General features: G+C 43.8%; 1 protein-coding gene across 2 annotated transcripts; it reads left to right on the top strand.

Moving 5' to 3' along the window:
* Window positions 1–12890: 12890 nt before the first annotated feature.
* On the top strand, window positions 12891–17835 carry LOC122023558 (linoleate 13S-lipoxygenase 2-1, chloroplastic-like). 2 transcript variants are annotated; one of them, XM_042581722.1, is made up of 9 exons: window positions 12891–13255; window positions 14737–14993; window positions 15078–15318; window positions 15406–15711; window positions 15778–15863; window positions 15945–16055; window positions 16159–16460; window positions 16526–16792; window positions 16870–17835. In XM_042581722.1, the coding sequence occupies exons 1-9, from the start codon at window positions 12922–12924 to the stop codon at window positions 17627–17629; spliced, it is 2664 nt and encodes an 887-aa protein (XP_042437656.1). In that variant the 5' UTR covers window positions 12891–12921; the 3' UTR covers window positions 17630–17835. The 2 variants fall into 2 exon arrangements, with proteins under 2 accessions (XP_042437656.1, XP_042437664.1); XM_042581730.1 differs by having other exon boundaries at window positions 15778–15860.
* Window positions 17836–18035: the final 200 nt, after the last annotated feature.

The following is an 18035-nucleotide window of genomic DNA, read 5'->3' on the forward strand; positions in this document are numbered from 1 at the left end:
AAGAGGAGGAGAGTTCTTCTTCAAGTTCGGAGCAAGAAGAAGAAGCTTCTACCTCCGGAAGGGATGAAGAAGAGAGCTTTCATCCATCCTCAAACCTAGGTAACTCAAGCATTTTAATTTCTAGGAAATTACACATAATGTGCTTTGAGTGTAGGGAATTTGGGCACTACAAGAGTAAGTGTCCAAAGAGGGTTAGGAAGACTCCACCGGCGCCAAAGATCAAGGAAGCTGGAGTCCCGATACGCAAGAGCAAGGAGCACGTGGTGTGCTTCCAATGCAAGCGAAGGGGACATTATCGGAGCCAATGTCCGAGGGGGAGGCAATCTCACAAGGACAAGAAGACGAGCACATCGATAGGGGGAGCTAAGGCAAACCCTAAGGTAATCTCTAAGGCACACTATTGCAATAATAATAAGACACATGCTAGTAGCCTTATTGCTATTGTTAATAATGGTAAGCATGATAACATTAGAAATCGATACACATGCTTAGGTGCCAAACATGTGAGTCTAGGTAAGGACAACACTAGAAATACCAACCCTAGGATTAATTCATCTAAGGTTAAGGGAAACCTAGATAGGAATCCCAAAACTACTAGACATATGCCTAGGAGTACCTCAAAGAACAATGACAAATTAAAACTTGAGGTATTAGAAAAGGAGAATCAAGTCTTAAGGTCAAGACTTGACTCTCTAGAAAAGGCTCTTGAGGATTTGACTCTAGGGTCTAGGGGTCAAAAACCCAAGTCCAAGGACAAGAAAGGTTTGGGTCACAAACCTAAGTCCCAAGTAGTCAAGCCCAATTATCATAATGTTCCATTCGATTATGGAACAAAATCTAGGGCTAGGAAGACCATCACCAAGGTCACAAGGGGAGTCACCCCTAGAGTGGATCTTGATGAGTCCCAAATGACCAAGGCTTTAAAGCCTAGGAGGGTTATTGGGAGGGTTGCTAGGGAAGTCATCCCTAGTGAATATTTAGTGAACCCAATGAGCTCCAATAGGTATTGGGTTCCTAGGAGCGTGATTTCATCACGCTAGATGAGTTAGGGTGTGCCAACCTTACTTGAATAGGTAGTTAACCTAATCATGGCAAAAGGTGGCACTTTAGGAATTTTCAAGGTGTGATCAAGCCTTGAAAATGAAATTAAGAATTATTCCTAAGGTGATTAGAATGTGCCAACTACATTTGAGGAGTTCTCTTAGGTCAGTTTAATTGGCACATAGTGATCTAAACATCCTTGGTATGTGATTTTAGGTCTATTATACTTAGGAATATAGAACCTATGGCAAAATGATCAAAACTATCAAAAATGGCAACTAAGGCTAGAATTAGGTATTTTCTATACATTTATGTGCTATTTGCCATATATTGTTTGCCATATGCCATGTCATGACATCATACTTAATTTAGTATCATTTGAAATGTCATGATAATGCTTAGGTTATTTATATGTCATGCCTTAGTTAGAGTTTCACACTTTATGCCATGACATCATGACAATGACACATGTTCCATTTATGATACTATTTTATGCCATGTCATCATCTTTTTCATTTAAAATCAATTAATTTGATTTAAGGACAAAAACACAATTTGATATGGAGATCAAATTGTTGTTTAGAAAATGCATGAGAACTTAGCCTAAGATGACCTAAACTCATATCTCACATCAAAATTGACTTGGATGTGTTTAATACACCTTAGATGTGTGTGAGATATTAGGATCATGAGTTAGGATCAAGGTGCATAGTTCTTGTACCTAGATGAGCCTAATTCGAAATTGGGGATCATAGGGAAAGCCTTTGTACAAGTCATATACATTTAGCCCTAAGATTATGATCCTAAATTGAAGGGTTTAAAATCATTTCAAAATTGATTTGAAAAACCTTGATGAAGCTTTTCTAGTGATAGCATTCATCATTGAACAAGGTGATACAAAGATGAGTTAACTTTGAGCTATTTCAAAGACTTGTGAACTTTGTATCAAGATTGAAAAATGGAAGCTATTTTCATAGAAAACTATTTTTCCTTGATAGTATATGTTAGGAGGAATGTATCCTCAAAGTTTTATAATTTCTGGAATTTTCTGGAATTTTGTAGGGGTTTCTGAATTTCGGAAGGAAATTCAGAAACTGATATAAGAGGTTGTGGACCGATCAGAAGGGAGTCTGATTGGTCCAGGCAGTTGTGGATCGGTCACTGTGACCGATCCAGGGAAGACCTGATCGGTCCGGGTGCAGATTCGACTGTGCTGTCTGAAATTTCTGAAATTTCAGCAATGAAGTTGGAGTTTTGGATTTCTAAAGGGTTGAAACTCTCCAAGACATTGTTGGTGCAATGGTCAAGGGGGAGTTGACCTTTAGGGGGAGTTTTACCTATTGGTCAAGGGGAGTTAACCTTTAGAGGGAGTTGTCATGAGTGATATGGGATTATCACTAAATTGACTATTGACATTAGTATCAAGGGGGAAATTAAGGGTTTTAATGAAAGGTATGGGACTTTCATTAGGAAGAAACTCTTGACCTTGATTCACTCTTTTTGATGTGTGTCAAAAAGGGGGAGAATGGAGAATGTCTAGAGAATGTTCAAGGAAGAACATTGGAGTTAGTGGGAGAGTTTGTTGATCACAACGAGTGAAGTTGTGAACAACGGTAACTTACTCTTCAGGGGGAGAGTTTGTTGATGTGTGCCAATAGGGGGAGAATGAAGGGTTTAAGTTAGGCCTTCATTATCTAAGAAGGAGGTTGTCTTCTTAGAAGGAGAATATAAGGTTGTAACTTATGTTTCATTACCTAGTGGCATGAAAAAAGTTGAGGCTATTGGATTAGCCTAACTTAAAGGTATTGTCAAACATCAAAAAGGGGGAGATTGTTGGTGCAATTTCCAGTAGGTCAAGGTTGACCTAGTTGACCAAGCGTAAACCTTGGTCATGGTTTCGATGTTTGACAATACAGAAAGACATGTAGACATGGACAATGCAGGTGCAGTTGTCCATGCGGAGAGATACTGATCAGGGTCTGATCAGGTTGGATGAAGAAGAGTCAAGTAGGTCAAGGTTGACCGGATACTTGACTGGGAAGTCCTAACTGGGATGTTAGGCAGTTCGGAAAGTCCTGGTGAGTGAAGCCAGGCAGTTCGGAAAGTCCTGGTGAGTGAAACCAGGCAGTTCGGAAAGTCCTGGTGAGTGAAGCCAGGCAGTTCGGAAAGTCCTGGTGAGTGAAGCCAGGCAGTCGGGAAATCCTGGTGAGTGAAGCCAGGTGAAAATCCTAGTGAGTGAAGCTAGGTGAAAGTGAAAGTCCTGGTGAGTGAAGCCAGGCAGGGGAAAGACCTAGTGAGTGAAGCTAGGCAGTTTGGAAGTCCTGGTGAGTGAAGCCAGGCAGTTGGAAAGTCCTGGTGAGTGAAGCCAGGCAAGGGAAATCCAGATAGGTCAAGGTTGACCAGACATCTGGTGAAAAGTCCAAGCAGGGAGCTTGGCACGAGAAAAGTCCAAGTATGGAGACTTGGCACGGAAAAGTCCAAGCAGGGAGCTTGGCACGGGAGAAGTCCAAGTATGGAAGCTTGGCATGGGAAGTCAGAGAGGGCTCGGTAGCTCGGTAGCTCGGTAGCTCGTAGCTCGGCAGCTCGCTCTCCGGACTAGGTCAGAGAGGGCTCGGTAGCTCGTTCTCTGGACCGGATGGAGTCAGAGAGGGCTCGGTAGCTCGTAGCTCGGTAGCTCGGTAGCTCATTCTCTGGATCGGACGAAGTCGGAGAGGGCTCGGCAGCTCGTTCTCCGGACTAGGTCAGAGAGGGCTCGGTGGCTCGGTAGCTCGGTAGCTCGGCTGATCGATCTGGTGACCGATCAGTAACCAAACAGAATGCTTCTGTGGATTATCTGATCGGTCTGGAGACCGATTAGAAAGCAAACAGAAGAAAAAGAAGGAGAAAGGCTTATCGGTCCAAGGACCGATCAGACTCCTCCTGGACCGATCAGGACATAGCCTGATCGGTCCAGGCTTAGCCTGATCGGTCCCCAAGACCGATCAGAACACTCCTGGACCGATCAGGAGTGTGCCTGATCGGTCCAGGCCCTAGCCGTTGCGACACAACGGCTAGTTTATGTGTCTTCTTCTTCGCAGGATATATATCGAGGTCTAGGGCCTCTACAAAAACAGTTCTTGCTCATCCTCCCTACTGCAATTTGAGCTTTGCTGAGCTCTAGGTTTGTTGAAGCTTCGCATGAGCTTCGTTCTGGTTTTCTAGCTGCTGGAGCCGTGAAGCTGCTGCTTCATCAACGGACTCCGACGAGAAGGCAAGCAAGTGTGTTTACAATTTCTATTGTTCTTGTTTGTTTCCTCTATTGTTGTACTCCTCTGTTTTGCTATTGCAAAGACTTTGTGGTGAGGTTTCTCCACCCAGAAGGAGTTCATATTAGCCGGTTATCCGGGGTTTCATCCACCGACGGATTGATAGGCTTCGTCCACCTTACGGACACGCCGAGGAGTAGGAGTTTCATCTCCGAACCTCGTTATATCGCTGTGCTTGAGGTTTGATTTCTCCATTTACGTTTCTGTTGTTTATTTTCCGCTGCGCTAACCTGATTTGTAGAAAGAAACGCGAATTTGGGACGGCTATTCACACCCCCCCCTCTCTAGTCGCGACCGTCGATCCTAACACACACTTCCATAATAACTAAGGTCTTGTTCTTTTATTAAGTCAGTATAAAAAAAAAACTTACCTTAAATGGTCCTACTCAATGCACTCAGAGTGTACTAGTGTAATTTATTAGTTAAGATAAACTAATACTTAATTACATTACAACTTTTCCAACGGTTTGTTCCTTTCCATCTTAGTCGTGAGCAACTGTTTATAATTTATAAAGAACTGATAACATGATCTTCTGTGTGTGACACCACACACCATGTTATCTACAATATAAATTAATTGAACAACTACACTTAGCATATAAATATAGATATTGACTAATGTGATTCTTTCAAATATAAATGTTTACAGAAAGCTAGGCTTTTAGTATACACTCTAACAAAGAGTAGTACCACTCAACCTTATTGTCGTGTCGGATTAAGTCCACCTGCAGGGTTTAACATGATAATCCTTATGAGCTCCTCTTGGGGACATTATCAACCTAGATTTCTAGGACACAGTTTCCTTTTATAATCAACATCGCACACTATAAGTAATATCATTTCCCAACTTATCGGGCCTATTGATTTATCGAACTAAATCACACCCATTGATATATTAAAGAAATAAATATTAAGTATATGTGCTTGTTATTATATTAGGATTAAGAGCACACTTCCATAATAACAGAGGTATTGTTCTTTTATTTAGTCAGTATAAAAAGAAACCACCTCAAATGGTCCTGCTCAATACACTCAAAGTGTACTAGTGTAATTTATTAGTCAAGATAAACTAATACCTAATTAAACTACAACTATTCCAATGGTTTGTTCCTTTCCATCTTAGTCGTGAGCTACTGTTTATAATTTATAAAGAACCGATAACATGATCTTCTGTGTGTAACATCACACACCATGTTATCTACAATATAAATTAATTGAACAACTATACTTAACATATAAATGTAGACATTTTTGACCAATGTGATTTTTATTTCTAAATAAATGTTTATACAAAAAGCTAGGCTTTTAGTATACATTCCAACAATAAGCGAACCTATCTCGTGCTCAAGTTCCAAACTCTCGATCCGCTTGGTCAAGTTATAAGCGAGTCTACTCTCATGTTTAAATTCCAAACTCTCAAGCCGCTCGACAAAGTTATAAGTGAGCCTTCTCTCGAGCTCAAGTTTTAGACTCTTGAGTTGCTCGACCGAATTATAAGTGAGTCTGCTCTCACACTTAAGTTTTAGACTCTCGAGCCCCCCAGCCGAGTTATAATCGTGCCCAAATCTGACACTCTCAAGCCGCCTGGCCGAGTTATAAGCGAGCCTTCTCTCACGCTCAAATTCTAGATCCTCGAGCGGGTCAGCCGATTTATAAGCGAGTCTACTGTCATGCTCAAATTCCAGACTCTTGAGTCACTTGGCTGAGTTATAAGTGAACATGTTCTCGCGCTCAAATTTCAAACTCTCGAGCCGCTCAGCTGAGTTATAAGCGAGCCTGCTCTCGTGCTCAAGTTCTCGATTCTCGAGTCACCCTACTGAGTTATTAGCGAGCCTGCTCTTGTAGTGAAGTTCAAACTCTCGAGCTGTCCGGCCGAATTATAAGTAAGTCTGCTCTCGCACTCAATTCCATCGAGTCACTAGGCCAAGTTATAAGCTAACTTGCTCTCGACCTCAAATTATAGACTTTCGAGTAGCTCAATCGAGTTATAAGCAAGCTTGCTCTTGTGCCTATATTCCAGACTCTCGAGTCGCTCAGCTGAATCATAAGAGAGCCTGCTCTCGCGCTCAAATTCTAGACTCTCGAGCCGCTCAATCGAGTTATAAGTGAACCTACTCTGGTGCTCAAGTTCCAGACTCTCGAGCCGCCTAACTAAGTTATAAGTGAACTTGCTCTCGCGCTCAAGTTCCAGACTCTCGAGCCGCCCAACTGACTTATAAGTGAGCCTACTCTTGCGCAAAAGTTCTAGACTCTTGAGCCTCCCAGCCATGTTATAAGCGAGCTCGCTCTCGCTTTCAAGTTCCAGACTCTTGAGTTGCTCGGTTGAGTTTTAAGAGAGTCTGCTCTCATACTCAAACTCTAGACCCTCGAGCTGCTTAGCCAAGTTATAAGCGAGCCTACTCTCATACTTAAATTCCAGACTCTCGAGCCGCTCAGCCGAGTTATAAGCGAGCTTGCTATGGCCCTCATGTTCGAGACAATCGAGATGCCTGGCTGAGTTATAAGCGAGTCTACTCTCGCGCTCAAGTTCCAGACTCTCGAGCCACCCAGCTGACTTATAAGCGAGTCTACTCTCACGTAAAAGTTCCAAACTCTTGAGGCGTCCGGCCAAGTTATAAGTGAGCCTGCTCTTACACTCAAGTTCTAGACTCTTGAGCCGCTCGGCCGAGTTATAAGCAAGGATGCTCTTGCGCTCAAATTTTAGACTCTCGAGCCGCTTGGCTGAGTTATAAGCAAGCTTGCTCTCACGCTCAAGTTCCAGACTCTCAAGCTGCCGGGTTGAGTTATATGTGAGCCTACTCTTGAGCTCAAGTTTCAGACTCTCAAGTCGCTTAGCCGAGTTATAAGTGAGCCTGCTTTCATGCTCAAGTTTCAGACTCTCGAGTTGTTCGACCGAATTATAAGTGAGTCTGCACTGAGCCCAAATTCTAGACTTTCGAGCCGCTGGGCCAAGTAATAGGCGAGCCTGTTCTCGCATCCAAATTCCAAGACAAGTTACCATGCTTGCTTGAGTCAGTAGCCAATTAAGCTTCACTCACATAATCCGGTGGACACACATTAACATAACTTCAAGGAAGAGTGGCAAAGGTAATCGAGAGGACTGGTTGATGTGGTGGCGAAAGTCAAAGTAATGGGGTAATCAAACGAAGACAGTCGGACACCCAGCATAAGCTTGGGTGGATATAGGGTCAGCCGGATCTACAGGGTCCAGCTCTCCACTTCTCATGGGTAAGACTTCTAGCATAAACTCGATAGGACAAAGAGCTGGCCGAGACTACAAGGCGTAGCTCCACACTTCTTATGAGTATAGTTCCTAGTATAAACTCGGGCACACATATTAGTGTTGACCGGACCTACGAGGCTTAATTCCTCACTTCTCCTCGGCGTAGTTCCCAACCCATATCTCCTGGCATATATTTGCTTGGTGTCAAAGTAAGTCAAACCTACGGGGCTCAGGTCCCCATTTCTCATGGGCAGGACTTCCAGCATAAATCCGGGTGGACATATTGTCGACCGGACCTATGAGGCTTAGTTCCTCACTTCTCTTGGGTATGGTTCCTAGCCCATATCTCCTTGCATATAGTCGCTTGGCCCCAAAGCCGGTCAAACCTCCAAAGCTCGATGCTTCACTTCTCCTAGATGTAGCTCCTAGCCTACAACTCCCCGTATATAGTCGTCCAGCCAAGAAGCAGTCAGATCTATGGGACTCAACTCCCCACTTTTCAATATTTCTTACAAACAAGGTTCCTAGCATATTCCACGCGACCCTAGAGCCAGTCGGATCTCTTAGGAGACAATATTGTCAGGGAATCACAATAAATCTGTCAGAGAATAATAGTATTCACTAGAGAATGTTCCTCTATTCTGACACATGCGTGTAATGGAACCTTCCTCTGCATAGAGGAGGGCCGCTATGCAACCTCTATTACCCGACATGTTCTTACATCAAACCTTCTTTGTCGTCTCATTATTAAGAAAGTTATGAGAGGTGGTATATAAAAGAGTTCTCTCCATTAGCCAAGTACGTTCAATTTTTACACTTTACACAAGGTTACACATCCATACATGCGTCAATATTAGTATTCTACTGTTTGTACTATTTATTTTCTTCAATTTTTTCGCTTAACTACTATTCTAACTTGTTGAATGTCTGTCACGCCCCGAAGGAGTCCCTGTCCGAAGAAATTTCGGCAGCATCTCCCCTATACGACGGACAATCTGAAACTTTCTACATATCCACATACCTCAGCCACATGCGGCTGGAACAATAACAGTAAATAAAATACAACACAAACATTCCACGCAGTTTATATAACAAGTAAATGGAAGAATAATACCCTGACTCAAAATCAACCCTACTCCACTACACTCGTAAAGCTCAAATCCGACAAACTCACCTCTTCTGCCGTCCAGGCAGGCATAGAGTAAAACATATCCAAACCACAACAAAGTCCATCAACGATAAGAATCCATACAAGATCCATAAGTAAAACAATCCAAAACAAAACAAGTTCAAAACATCGTCTAATAAAGAAGAAAACCAAAAGATCATTAATATCCTCGAGGTCTGCAGGGACTAGCAGCTGGAACTCTCTCCTGACAGCATCAACCTGAAAATAACAACAATGGAGGCGGGGTGAGTCCAACACTCAGCAGGTACAACTGATATACAAAGTAGGGAAATAACACCTAGCACTAATCATGCGTACAGTCTCCTGATATAAAAAAGATAAAAAAATGCATCTGAAGTAAATAGGAGAGAACTGTACTAACCAGGACCTGGGTATAAGGACAAACAGTCCGAGTGATATGGAAATCCTGTATGCATGTCAAACATAGGTATCCAAACAATATGCAGCATATAAATGCAGCAAACACAAACACAAGCAATAAATGCATCATGCATATGATGCCAATGTCATGGTCACCCCTGACGCCAGTCAGCCAACTCACAATAAAAGTGGGACCAAGTGGGTAGGGTTGTGACGACCGTGCACTCTGCATCACTACTCCTGATGAGTGACCGAGTGGACGGGATGCTGTCGGAGTACACACATACTCCTACCCCAAATCATAAATGGGGGAGCGCAATGCTCTCATCTCCTGGTACACTATGACGGGGAGGGATCTCTAACGTGCTACACGCTGTGTCACACTACCCCTGAGCGGACCAACGGAGCACCGGAAGAGCAAACTGACGTGCTACCATGCTGCGTCACGCTACCCATGAGCATCAACAACGGAGCACCGAACAGTGATAAAACTGGCGATGTGCTCGACAATAATGGAGCAATCTATCACACAGCATGCAATCATGCGAATGGTGCATGTTACTAAGCATGGTAATATACTAAACCAATCTATGGACATATAATGATGTGCACCATAGTAAATAAATCATATCAAAGTACCCTGATCAAATAAGGTATCAAACCTAGGTCCTGAACATGGTGAAACATGGTTATATCACTACCCCTATGAGCATGTGTAATCAGGTACATAACAACACGAAACGCAAAACAAATAATCAATCAAGCAGGTAACAGGTAATCGGGTAGTGATTAACCGAAACAAATGAGGAACATAATTAATGCAACTTGTTAATTTCATTACTATGTATATCAAAGACAATAAGTCAAAAGTACCCGCCTCCGACAAAAGAAAGGTCCAATTCCGACTCCGAGATACTCGTCTCGCGTCAAAGTCCTATAATACCAAACATACATTTTTATTTAGCTACAAATTAAATGAATAGCCAAATAAAAATCTTTAAGAACAATTTTAGGGAAAACCCCTAAACCATAAATCTCAATCTACCCAAATTAAATTCAACGGTTAATTAGGGTTAGTTTTCTAATCCCTAATCAACCCTTAGATACAAATTGGATTTAAGCTACAGCAAGAAACAATCAACTCCTTACCCTCAATCCGAAACCTCTCCTGTTAATCCACGGCCAACTAGAGCTGCTGTCGAAAATTTGCTTGCCGGAACTATTGTTGCCACAGTTTTGTTGCTTACACTGCAAAGAACTACTACTCCCAATGTGTTAGCATCCCAATCAAAATCTAATACCCAAATATGCCTTACCTGCACGAAGCCAAGTTCTTCCTCTGGTTTTCTCTCTACCGGCGCTAAGGAACAGCAGGGACAGTAACAAAAGTGATCACCGGAGAGATCGAACTGTGGTCGGCGATTTCAAGCTAGGGCACAGCGCTGTATGGGGGTCGGTTGTGGCCCAAATCTAGGGCACGGTGTGGCTCGGGAAGGAGGAGGAGTCGGCCGGAGAACTGGGGCTCGGCGGCGGGCCAGCGCTAGGGCAGAGAGGTGCGGCGTTGGCACCTAGGGCAAGGAATCGCTCAGCTCCTGCTCGGGTGTCAGCAACGGCGGCTAGGGTACAGAGACGGCGTCGCCGGATCAGCACTACTCCGGGCGGGGGAAAGAGGCGATCGGCATGAAGAGATTAAGGCAGAGGCGTCGGTGTGGAGAAAACCAGCGTCGCGAGAGATGAGGGAAAGAGGGTTCGGCTCGGGCAGAGGAGAAGAAGAAGTGGAAGGGGAGGAAGAAAAACCACCGTGGCCGGCGGTTACGGCTCCGGCGGTGAGGGATCGGAGGAGATGGCGTCGGGAGAGGAAGGGGGGTGGGGCTCGGGTGCGCAAGGGAAGGAAAAACGGAGGAGAAAAGAAAAATAAATAAAAGAAAAGGAAAGAATAAAAGAAAATTCAAACTTCTCCTCACTTAAATGGGTAACCTAAACGGGCTTTCCCCGGGTCTCGTTTTATCCCCGTTAACTTGTTCGTACGAGCTCCGAAAAATTTTCGAAAAATTTCTAAAAATTCCAGAAAATTCCCTTACGATTATTCGCCTATTTTCGGTATTTTACAATGTCAGAGTATTTATACTAGGGATCCCTTCACAATTCTCATTCTAATATTTCCCTTTACTCTTTCAATAATATTCATAAGAAAGTGTACAGAGTATCATCTCTTCTCCAGCTTAAAATCTATTCACAGTTAACAACAGATTTCACTAGCACACCATCCTATTTGCTTTGAGACATGTCAGTTGTATTTAGATTTTATATTCAAATGAAGTTGATGTACTTTATGATTGAAAATAATATTTTATAATATTGAATAAGACAGTATAAAATAGATGTAATATAATTGAACCTACAATATATCGAACATAATTTTTTTAAAAATCTATGAAAGTTTATGTATCGGACTATTATTTTATTAAAACTCATAAATTATAAAATATAATAAATTAGAAAAATTAATTACCTTTTTCAACAACTTTAAAATAAATTTTTCCTTTTTAATCTATCATAATTCTTTTATTTTCACTGATAATTTAATATATTTTGTTTTTAGTTTTTTTGAAGAATGTAAAAAAAAATTGTATTTAAACAAACTATTTTTTTATTAAAACCCATAAATTATAAAACACTAATTAATTAGAAAAAAAATTAGCTTTTTCAATAATTTTAAAATAAATCATATTTCATCTCTGATTTTCACTGTAATACGATGATGAAAAAGAACTTCATCAGTGGATCAAAATAAAAGAAAAGTAGTAAATATAGAGATCAAAGTCAGAATAATCAAAGGTCCTAGCCTATGAAACAAACCAATTAAACTAAGCGACGGCATTATCTGTCTGGTTGAACACAACCATCTGGTCAGCCCTAGTTGGGCCCGAACAGCTGCTCTAGGAAAGCCTGCGACTAAGGTAGATAGCCAAGCAGCAACTCCTCCGGATTGCTACTCCTGAGCAGGAGACATGTCCGGTTGGATAAAGGGTAACCCTCCGACAGCAGTATAGTCGAACAGAAAGCAGAATAATGGTTATGTGCATTATGTCTAGACGGGGATTACCTGGCCAAGCAATGGTCATTCGACCGCATGTGTACCTACTAACTATCTCATCATATTCTTTTGGGAGTTTGTATTGTTGATAGTAGAGCATGTCCATCAGACAAATCGTACTTTAGAAGCTTCTAGGCTGTCACATCAGAGAGTTACATGACTACTTAAGAAATAGTGTTAGGAATATTCTTTGACTTGTCTTTTCTTAGAACACCTAGAAAAACATGTCTATGCTTTGAGATGCGTACACGAGCACTACAGTGACACTATAAAAGAGGATTTCCATCTACATGCAGAGGTATGCGCAACTTCGTTTTCTACACGCTCTTGCTATAATTCTCCATTTTTCTACTCATTAAAAAGTGACTTGAATGTCGGAGGGTCATCGCCGAGAATCCAATCCCGGTCCAATACTAACAACTTTGCATTGCAAACTTGCATGAAGTTTTCGCTTTATCAACTTTTCAATCACATCCCTAATTTATTATCATTTCCGTTTTCAGATAGGATCATAGTAATAATATAATTTTTTTTTTTAATTCTTTTTGAAGAATGTAAAAAAATTGTACATTATGTATTTAATAAAAAAAATAGAAAATAAATAAGTTCGCGAGGTCTAACAAGCCTATATAAACGTCCTGACTCTCATCGTAACAATCCACACTTAGTCTTCATCATCGATCAGCTACGCTTGACTGATCCAACGATGTTGAAGCATGCAGTTCTTCCACCGTCCCTCCTCTTCTTCCCTCGCCACCCCTCTCTCCCCGGCGCTGGAGCCTCCAGCGTCGTAGCCTTCAGCCAACAACGGCAATGGCGGCGCCAGCGCCGCCAGAATAACAGAGACAATAACAACAAGGTGCGCCGCGCCGTGTCCTCGTTGTTGGAGCAACTAACCTTCCTGAACGAGTCGAGACGGCAGGTCACCGGCCTGCTGACGGTAGGAGGCGTGTTTGAGCCAATGGAGAACACGCGGTCGGGGGAGTCTATTCGCCTGCCGTCTCTGCAGCTCATGCTCCTCAGCGATGACCTTGATCACCGTACGTGATTCATTCAACGATCCTTTAATTTGGAATTAATTTTTTTGAATGGATACCTTTTAATTCGATTAATTCTGAGGTGAACGGCCTTCTTCTGCCTACTGGGTAAATATGAAAACGCAATGAATCTTCATACAGCAGTCTATTTTGTCTAAGTTTTCGAAGACTGCGAGCGTAATTTTGCCCTATATAAGAATCGGACGGGAGAACTGTCGGAGAGACAATTGGGCGTCTTACCTATCCGGGGCATTAATGGGATGCAAGGATTATCGCCCGTCAGCTACTTCCCAAATTCAACCTTGGTAAATAATCATCCACTCACCACCTCATATATATCCACTCACCACCTCATAAATGCCCTTAGGATTTCACAGTCCCTAGATACAAAAGAAAATAAATCACGGATTAGCTGCCAAATGATTGAGGGACGGAGAAAATTTTTTTTCGGTAACATATACCCACCGACAACATGTGGGGAGATTAATTTAATATTAATTATAACAAAAGATGATTATATTCATCCAAATTTCACTATCAGTCTGTCTCCAAATTATATAAAGGAAGATAAATCATAAAATTAACTTATAACTGACTGCTAATTAAGTGGTTAGAAGATAAGAGGAGTTTTTTTTTTCCGAAAACATGTGCTCATTGGGAATTGATCTCCGCCTAATTGTGACAAAGATAATTACGATCACCTCAAACATCCCTCACAACGCATCCCCAGATTATATGAATGGCGGTAAATTATAAGGTCTTAAATTTGACATTAATTGGAGCAAAATATGATAATGTTCACTCAGGAGGAGCAATAGCATCGACCCCGACTAGATATAGACAGGTAAATCATGAGAGATATTTTTAGCCTAAGAGTCCTTTGTATAGGTAAGATTAGGCATCCAATCGGACATTTTGCACCCATTGAGAATTCACCCATTGACTCTTTGTATGATGGAGGTTAGGGGCAACAATACTAATTTGAGTAAAAGGTGATAATACTCATCCTAGCTGGTGTACCATTGTCGACTCTCTAGATAGATACATGTCGATAAATCACATAAGGTATTTTTGCCCTAACACATTATGAAACCAGATATCTAGTAAGATATTTTGTACCCATTAAAATATGACTTTAAGACATATAGAAGCAACCACTCATATAGTTAGCAACTATGTCAACCCGAATGGGCAAAGTCAAGGGGTAACGACACTAATGATCATGTGCAATATTATTGATGGTCCCCCTCGGGACAGTGCGGTAGTTGAGATATGGAGTATTATCATATGAGGTTTTGGAGTTAAAATTCAGTACGTCTGAACATGTCCTCTCCCATGTTTTGACCATACTAATGATTAAGAGCCATATGATTGACGGGGCATTGGGAGCCAATGATTAATTGGACGTTCGGAGCGAACAAATGGTCTTTTGCCTTATTGATGATGTGACCTTACTGGTGAAGTTGTTTGGCTATAATTAACAGAAACGGGATGGGAGGCGGCGTTATGCCGCTACGAGCCCAAGAAACGAATCGGTGGCAACACATACGAAGCACGTTTTATCGTTCCGCCAAATTTTGGACAGATCGGAGCGGTCGTCGTCCGGAATGAGATCGACATCGATTTGTTTCTCAATGACATCGTTCTCACGATCGACGGCGATAATTCCGCTCCTCTTCTGTTTGATTGCAAGTCGTGGTTGCACTCCACGTTCGTCAGAGTCTTCTTCTCCAGCAACAAGGTAAACAAGAAGATTAATCAAGAAAAGAATGGGTTTTCTTCTGATGAATTTTGTTGATTAATTGAGTGATTTTGTGGTTACCAGTCTTACCTTCCGTCTAAAACGCCGGCGGGGCTGGTGGGCATGCGGCAGCATGAGCTGCATATTCTGCGCGGCTCCGGCACAGGCGAGCGGAAGAAGTTCGAGAGGATCTACGACTACGACGTCTACAATGACCTGGGAAACCCAGACAGCGACCCCGGGCTGGCTCGGCCCGTCCTCGGTGGCTCCGACGAGTTCCCCTACCCGCGCCGGTGCCGCACAGGCCGGCCACCAACTCGCTCAGGCATTTCATCGAACATTTCCCACTCTCGCTTTACATAGATCACTTGCTCTTGATGGTCCACTGAAGAAGATTTGGTCGTCGTTTCAGATCGTATATCGGAGCAGAGGAGCGCGACCGTGTACGTGCCGAGGGACGAGGGCTTCTCGAAGGTGAAGCAGGAGACGTTGGGGTCGGTGATACACAACCTGCTGCCGTCGGTGGAGACGGCGCTGGTGGACTCGCAGATGGGCTTCCCTTCCTTCACCGCCATCGACGAGCTCTTCAACCAGGGCTTGCCGCTGCCGCTCCAAGATACAACGCACACCTTCCGCACCATTGTTCCCCGACTCGTGAAGGCGACCACCGCCGGCGCGCAGAATGTGCTCCGGTTCGAACAGCCTGAAATGATTGACAGTAAGATTATTCATATTGATTTCTGTATATATATATATATACTTATTTACTCTGATTATTTAACAGGAGATAAGTTTTCCTGGCTTAAAGACGAAGAATTTTCCCGGCAGACTTTGGCCGGCTTCAATCCTCTCAGCATTCAACTAGTCGCAGTAATTAATTCCATTTATATCGATTCAGATTTATTTACCTTTTAATAATGCCAAAAAGACATAAAATGGAACTTTTTACAGGAATTTCCATTGGTAAGCAAGCTCGATCCAAGCATTTACGGTTCGCCGGAGTCGCTGATCACGGCGGAGCTCATTGAGAGAGAAATTAAAGGAGTCATGACCGTCGATGAGGTCAATCGCAATCACTCTTCTCGTTTTCTCCCGTTGATTAGTTCGAAATCATCAAAATTTAATCTGTTTTTTCATCTTATTTTTTGTTTGATCGATCATGCAGGCGTTGGAGCAGAAGAAGCTCTTCATTTTGGACTACCATGATCTGCTGCTTCCGTTCGTACACAAGGTCCGAGAGCTGGAGGACTCGACGCTCTACGCCTCCCGGACGCTGTTCTTCCTCTCGCCGGAGAGCACCCTGCTGCCGATCGCCATCGAGCTCACGCGGCCCGCTTCGCCGAAGCAGCCGCAGTGGCGGCAAGTGTTCACTCCCTGCTGGGACGCCACCGGCGCCTGGCTCTGGCGTCTCGCCAAGGCGCACGTCGCGGTCCACGACTCCGGCTACCACCAGCTCGTCTCCCACTGGTACTGCTTTCATATTCCGGCGAAATTTACGGTTTGAGATTCTAAAGTTCTTATCTTTGCGCAAGGCTTCGGACTCACTGCTGCGTGGAGCCGTACGTCATCGCCACCAACCGGCAGCTGAGCCAGATGCATCCGATCTACCGCCTGATGCACCCCTACTTCCGCTACACCATGGAGATCAACGCCTTCGCCCGAGCGACCCTCATCAACGCCAACGGCATTATCGAGCAGACCTTCTCGCTGGGGAAATACTCCATGGAGCTTTCCTCCGCCGCCTACGACAAGCTGTGGCGCTTCGACATGGAGGCTTTGCCCGCCGACCTCATCCGAAGGTTCGAATTTCAAATTTTCCTCCAAAATTTCACTTTTTAGGTCATTGTGATTAGAAGATGAGATTTTGATTCCACAGGGGGATGGCGGTGGAAGATCCAGAGGCAGAGCACGGCCTCCGGCTCACCATCGACGACTACCCCTATGCCCAGGACGGCCTCCTGATCTGGTCCGCCATCGAGCAGTGGGTGGCCGATTATGTTGGCCACTACTACCCCTCGCCGGCCGATGTCGCCGCGGACTCAGAGCTCCAATCATGGTGGACGGAGGTTCGCACCAAGGGCCATGCCGATAAGCAGCACGAGCCATGGTGGCCGTCTCTGAACACGCAGGCGGACCTCGTCCGTATCCTCACCACCATCATCTGGGTGGCCTCCGGCCATCACGCTGCCGTCAACTTCGGGCAGTACCCTTTTGCCGGGTACTTCCCCAACCGCCCCTCCATCGCGCGAGCAAAAATGCCGGTGGAGGACGCCAAGGAGGACGACCTGGCGGCGTTCCAGAAGAAACCGGAGGCGGCTCTGTTGCGGTGCTTCCCGTCGGTGATCCAAGCGACGAAGGTGATGGCGACCCTGGACGTGCTGTCAGATCACTCGCCGGACGAGGAGTACTTGGGAAAGGATGCGGAGGCTGCGTGGAGGAAGAACCCGGTGGTGTACGCGGCCTTCGAGCGCTTCAACTGCCGGCTGAGGGAGATCGAGGCGATCATCGAAGGGAGAAACGCCGACCCCACTCTGAAGAACCGGTGCGGCGCCGGAATCGTGCCGTACCAGCTCCTGAGGCCGTTCTCCGAGCCGGGGGTGACCGGAATGGGCGTGCCCAATAGCATCTCCATTTGAAGAATCGCCCTTTGTTCTCCGCCGCCGCCGCCGCCGCCGCCAAATCTTTCGATAAATATATAAGCAAGAAGAAGATAAGAAGTGTGAGCTAGTATGTGCGAATAAGTGTATAACGTAGAATCTCGTTTCCAATAATGCATGTCTGTTTTCTTTGTAATTTCCTTCCTGTAATTTCCTTCTTGCAAGTTTGTTATTATATTCCTTTCTGTAATGCTCTTAGTGGTTTTGGGGGAAATTTTTAAAATAAGTATAAACAATAAAGTTATTACAAAAATAGATAAAATTAAAATTTTTTACAAATATAGGTGAGAGGCGTTCATATCCGGGATTTAAATCCCGGTTCTTTTTAAATTCCAGGATTTAAATCCCGGATATGATGAATTACCGGGATTTAAATCCCGGTATT

The sequence above is a fragment of the Zingiber officinale genome, chromosome 1A (genome assembly GCF_018446385.1).
Source record: "Zingiber officinale cultivar Zhangliang chromosome 1A, Zo_v1.1, whole genome shotgun sequence".
NCBI classification, from domain to species: Eukaryota; Viridiplantae; Streptophyta; class Magnoliopsida; order Zingiberales; family Zingiberaceae; genus Zingiber; species Zingiber officinale.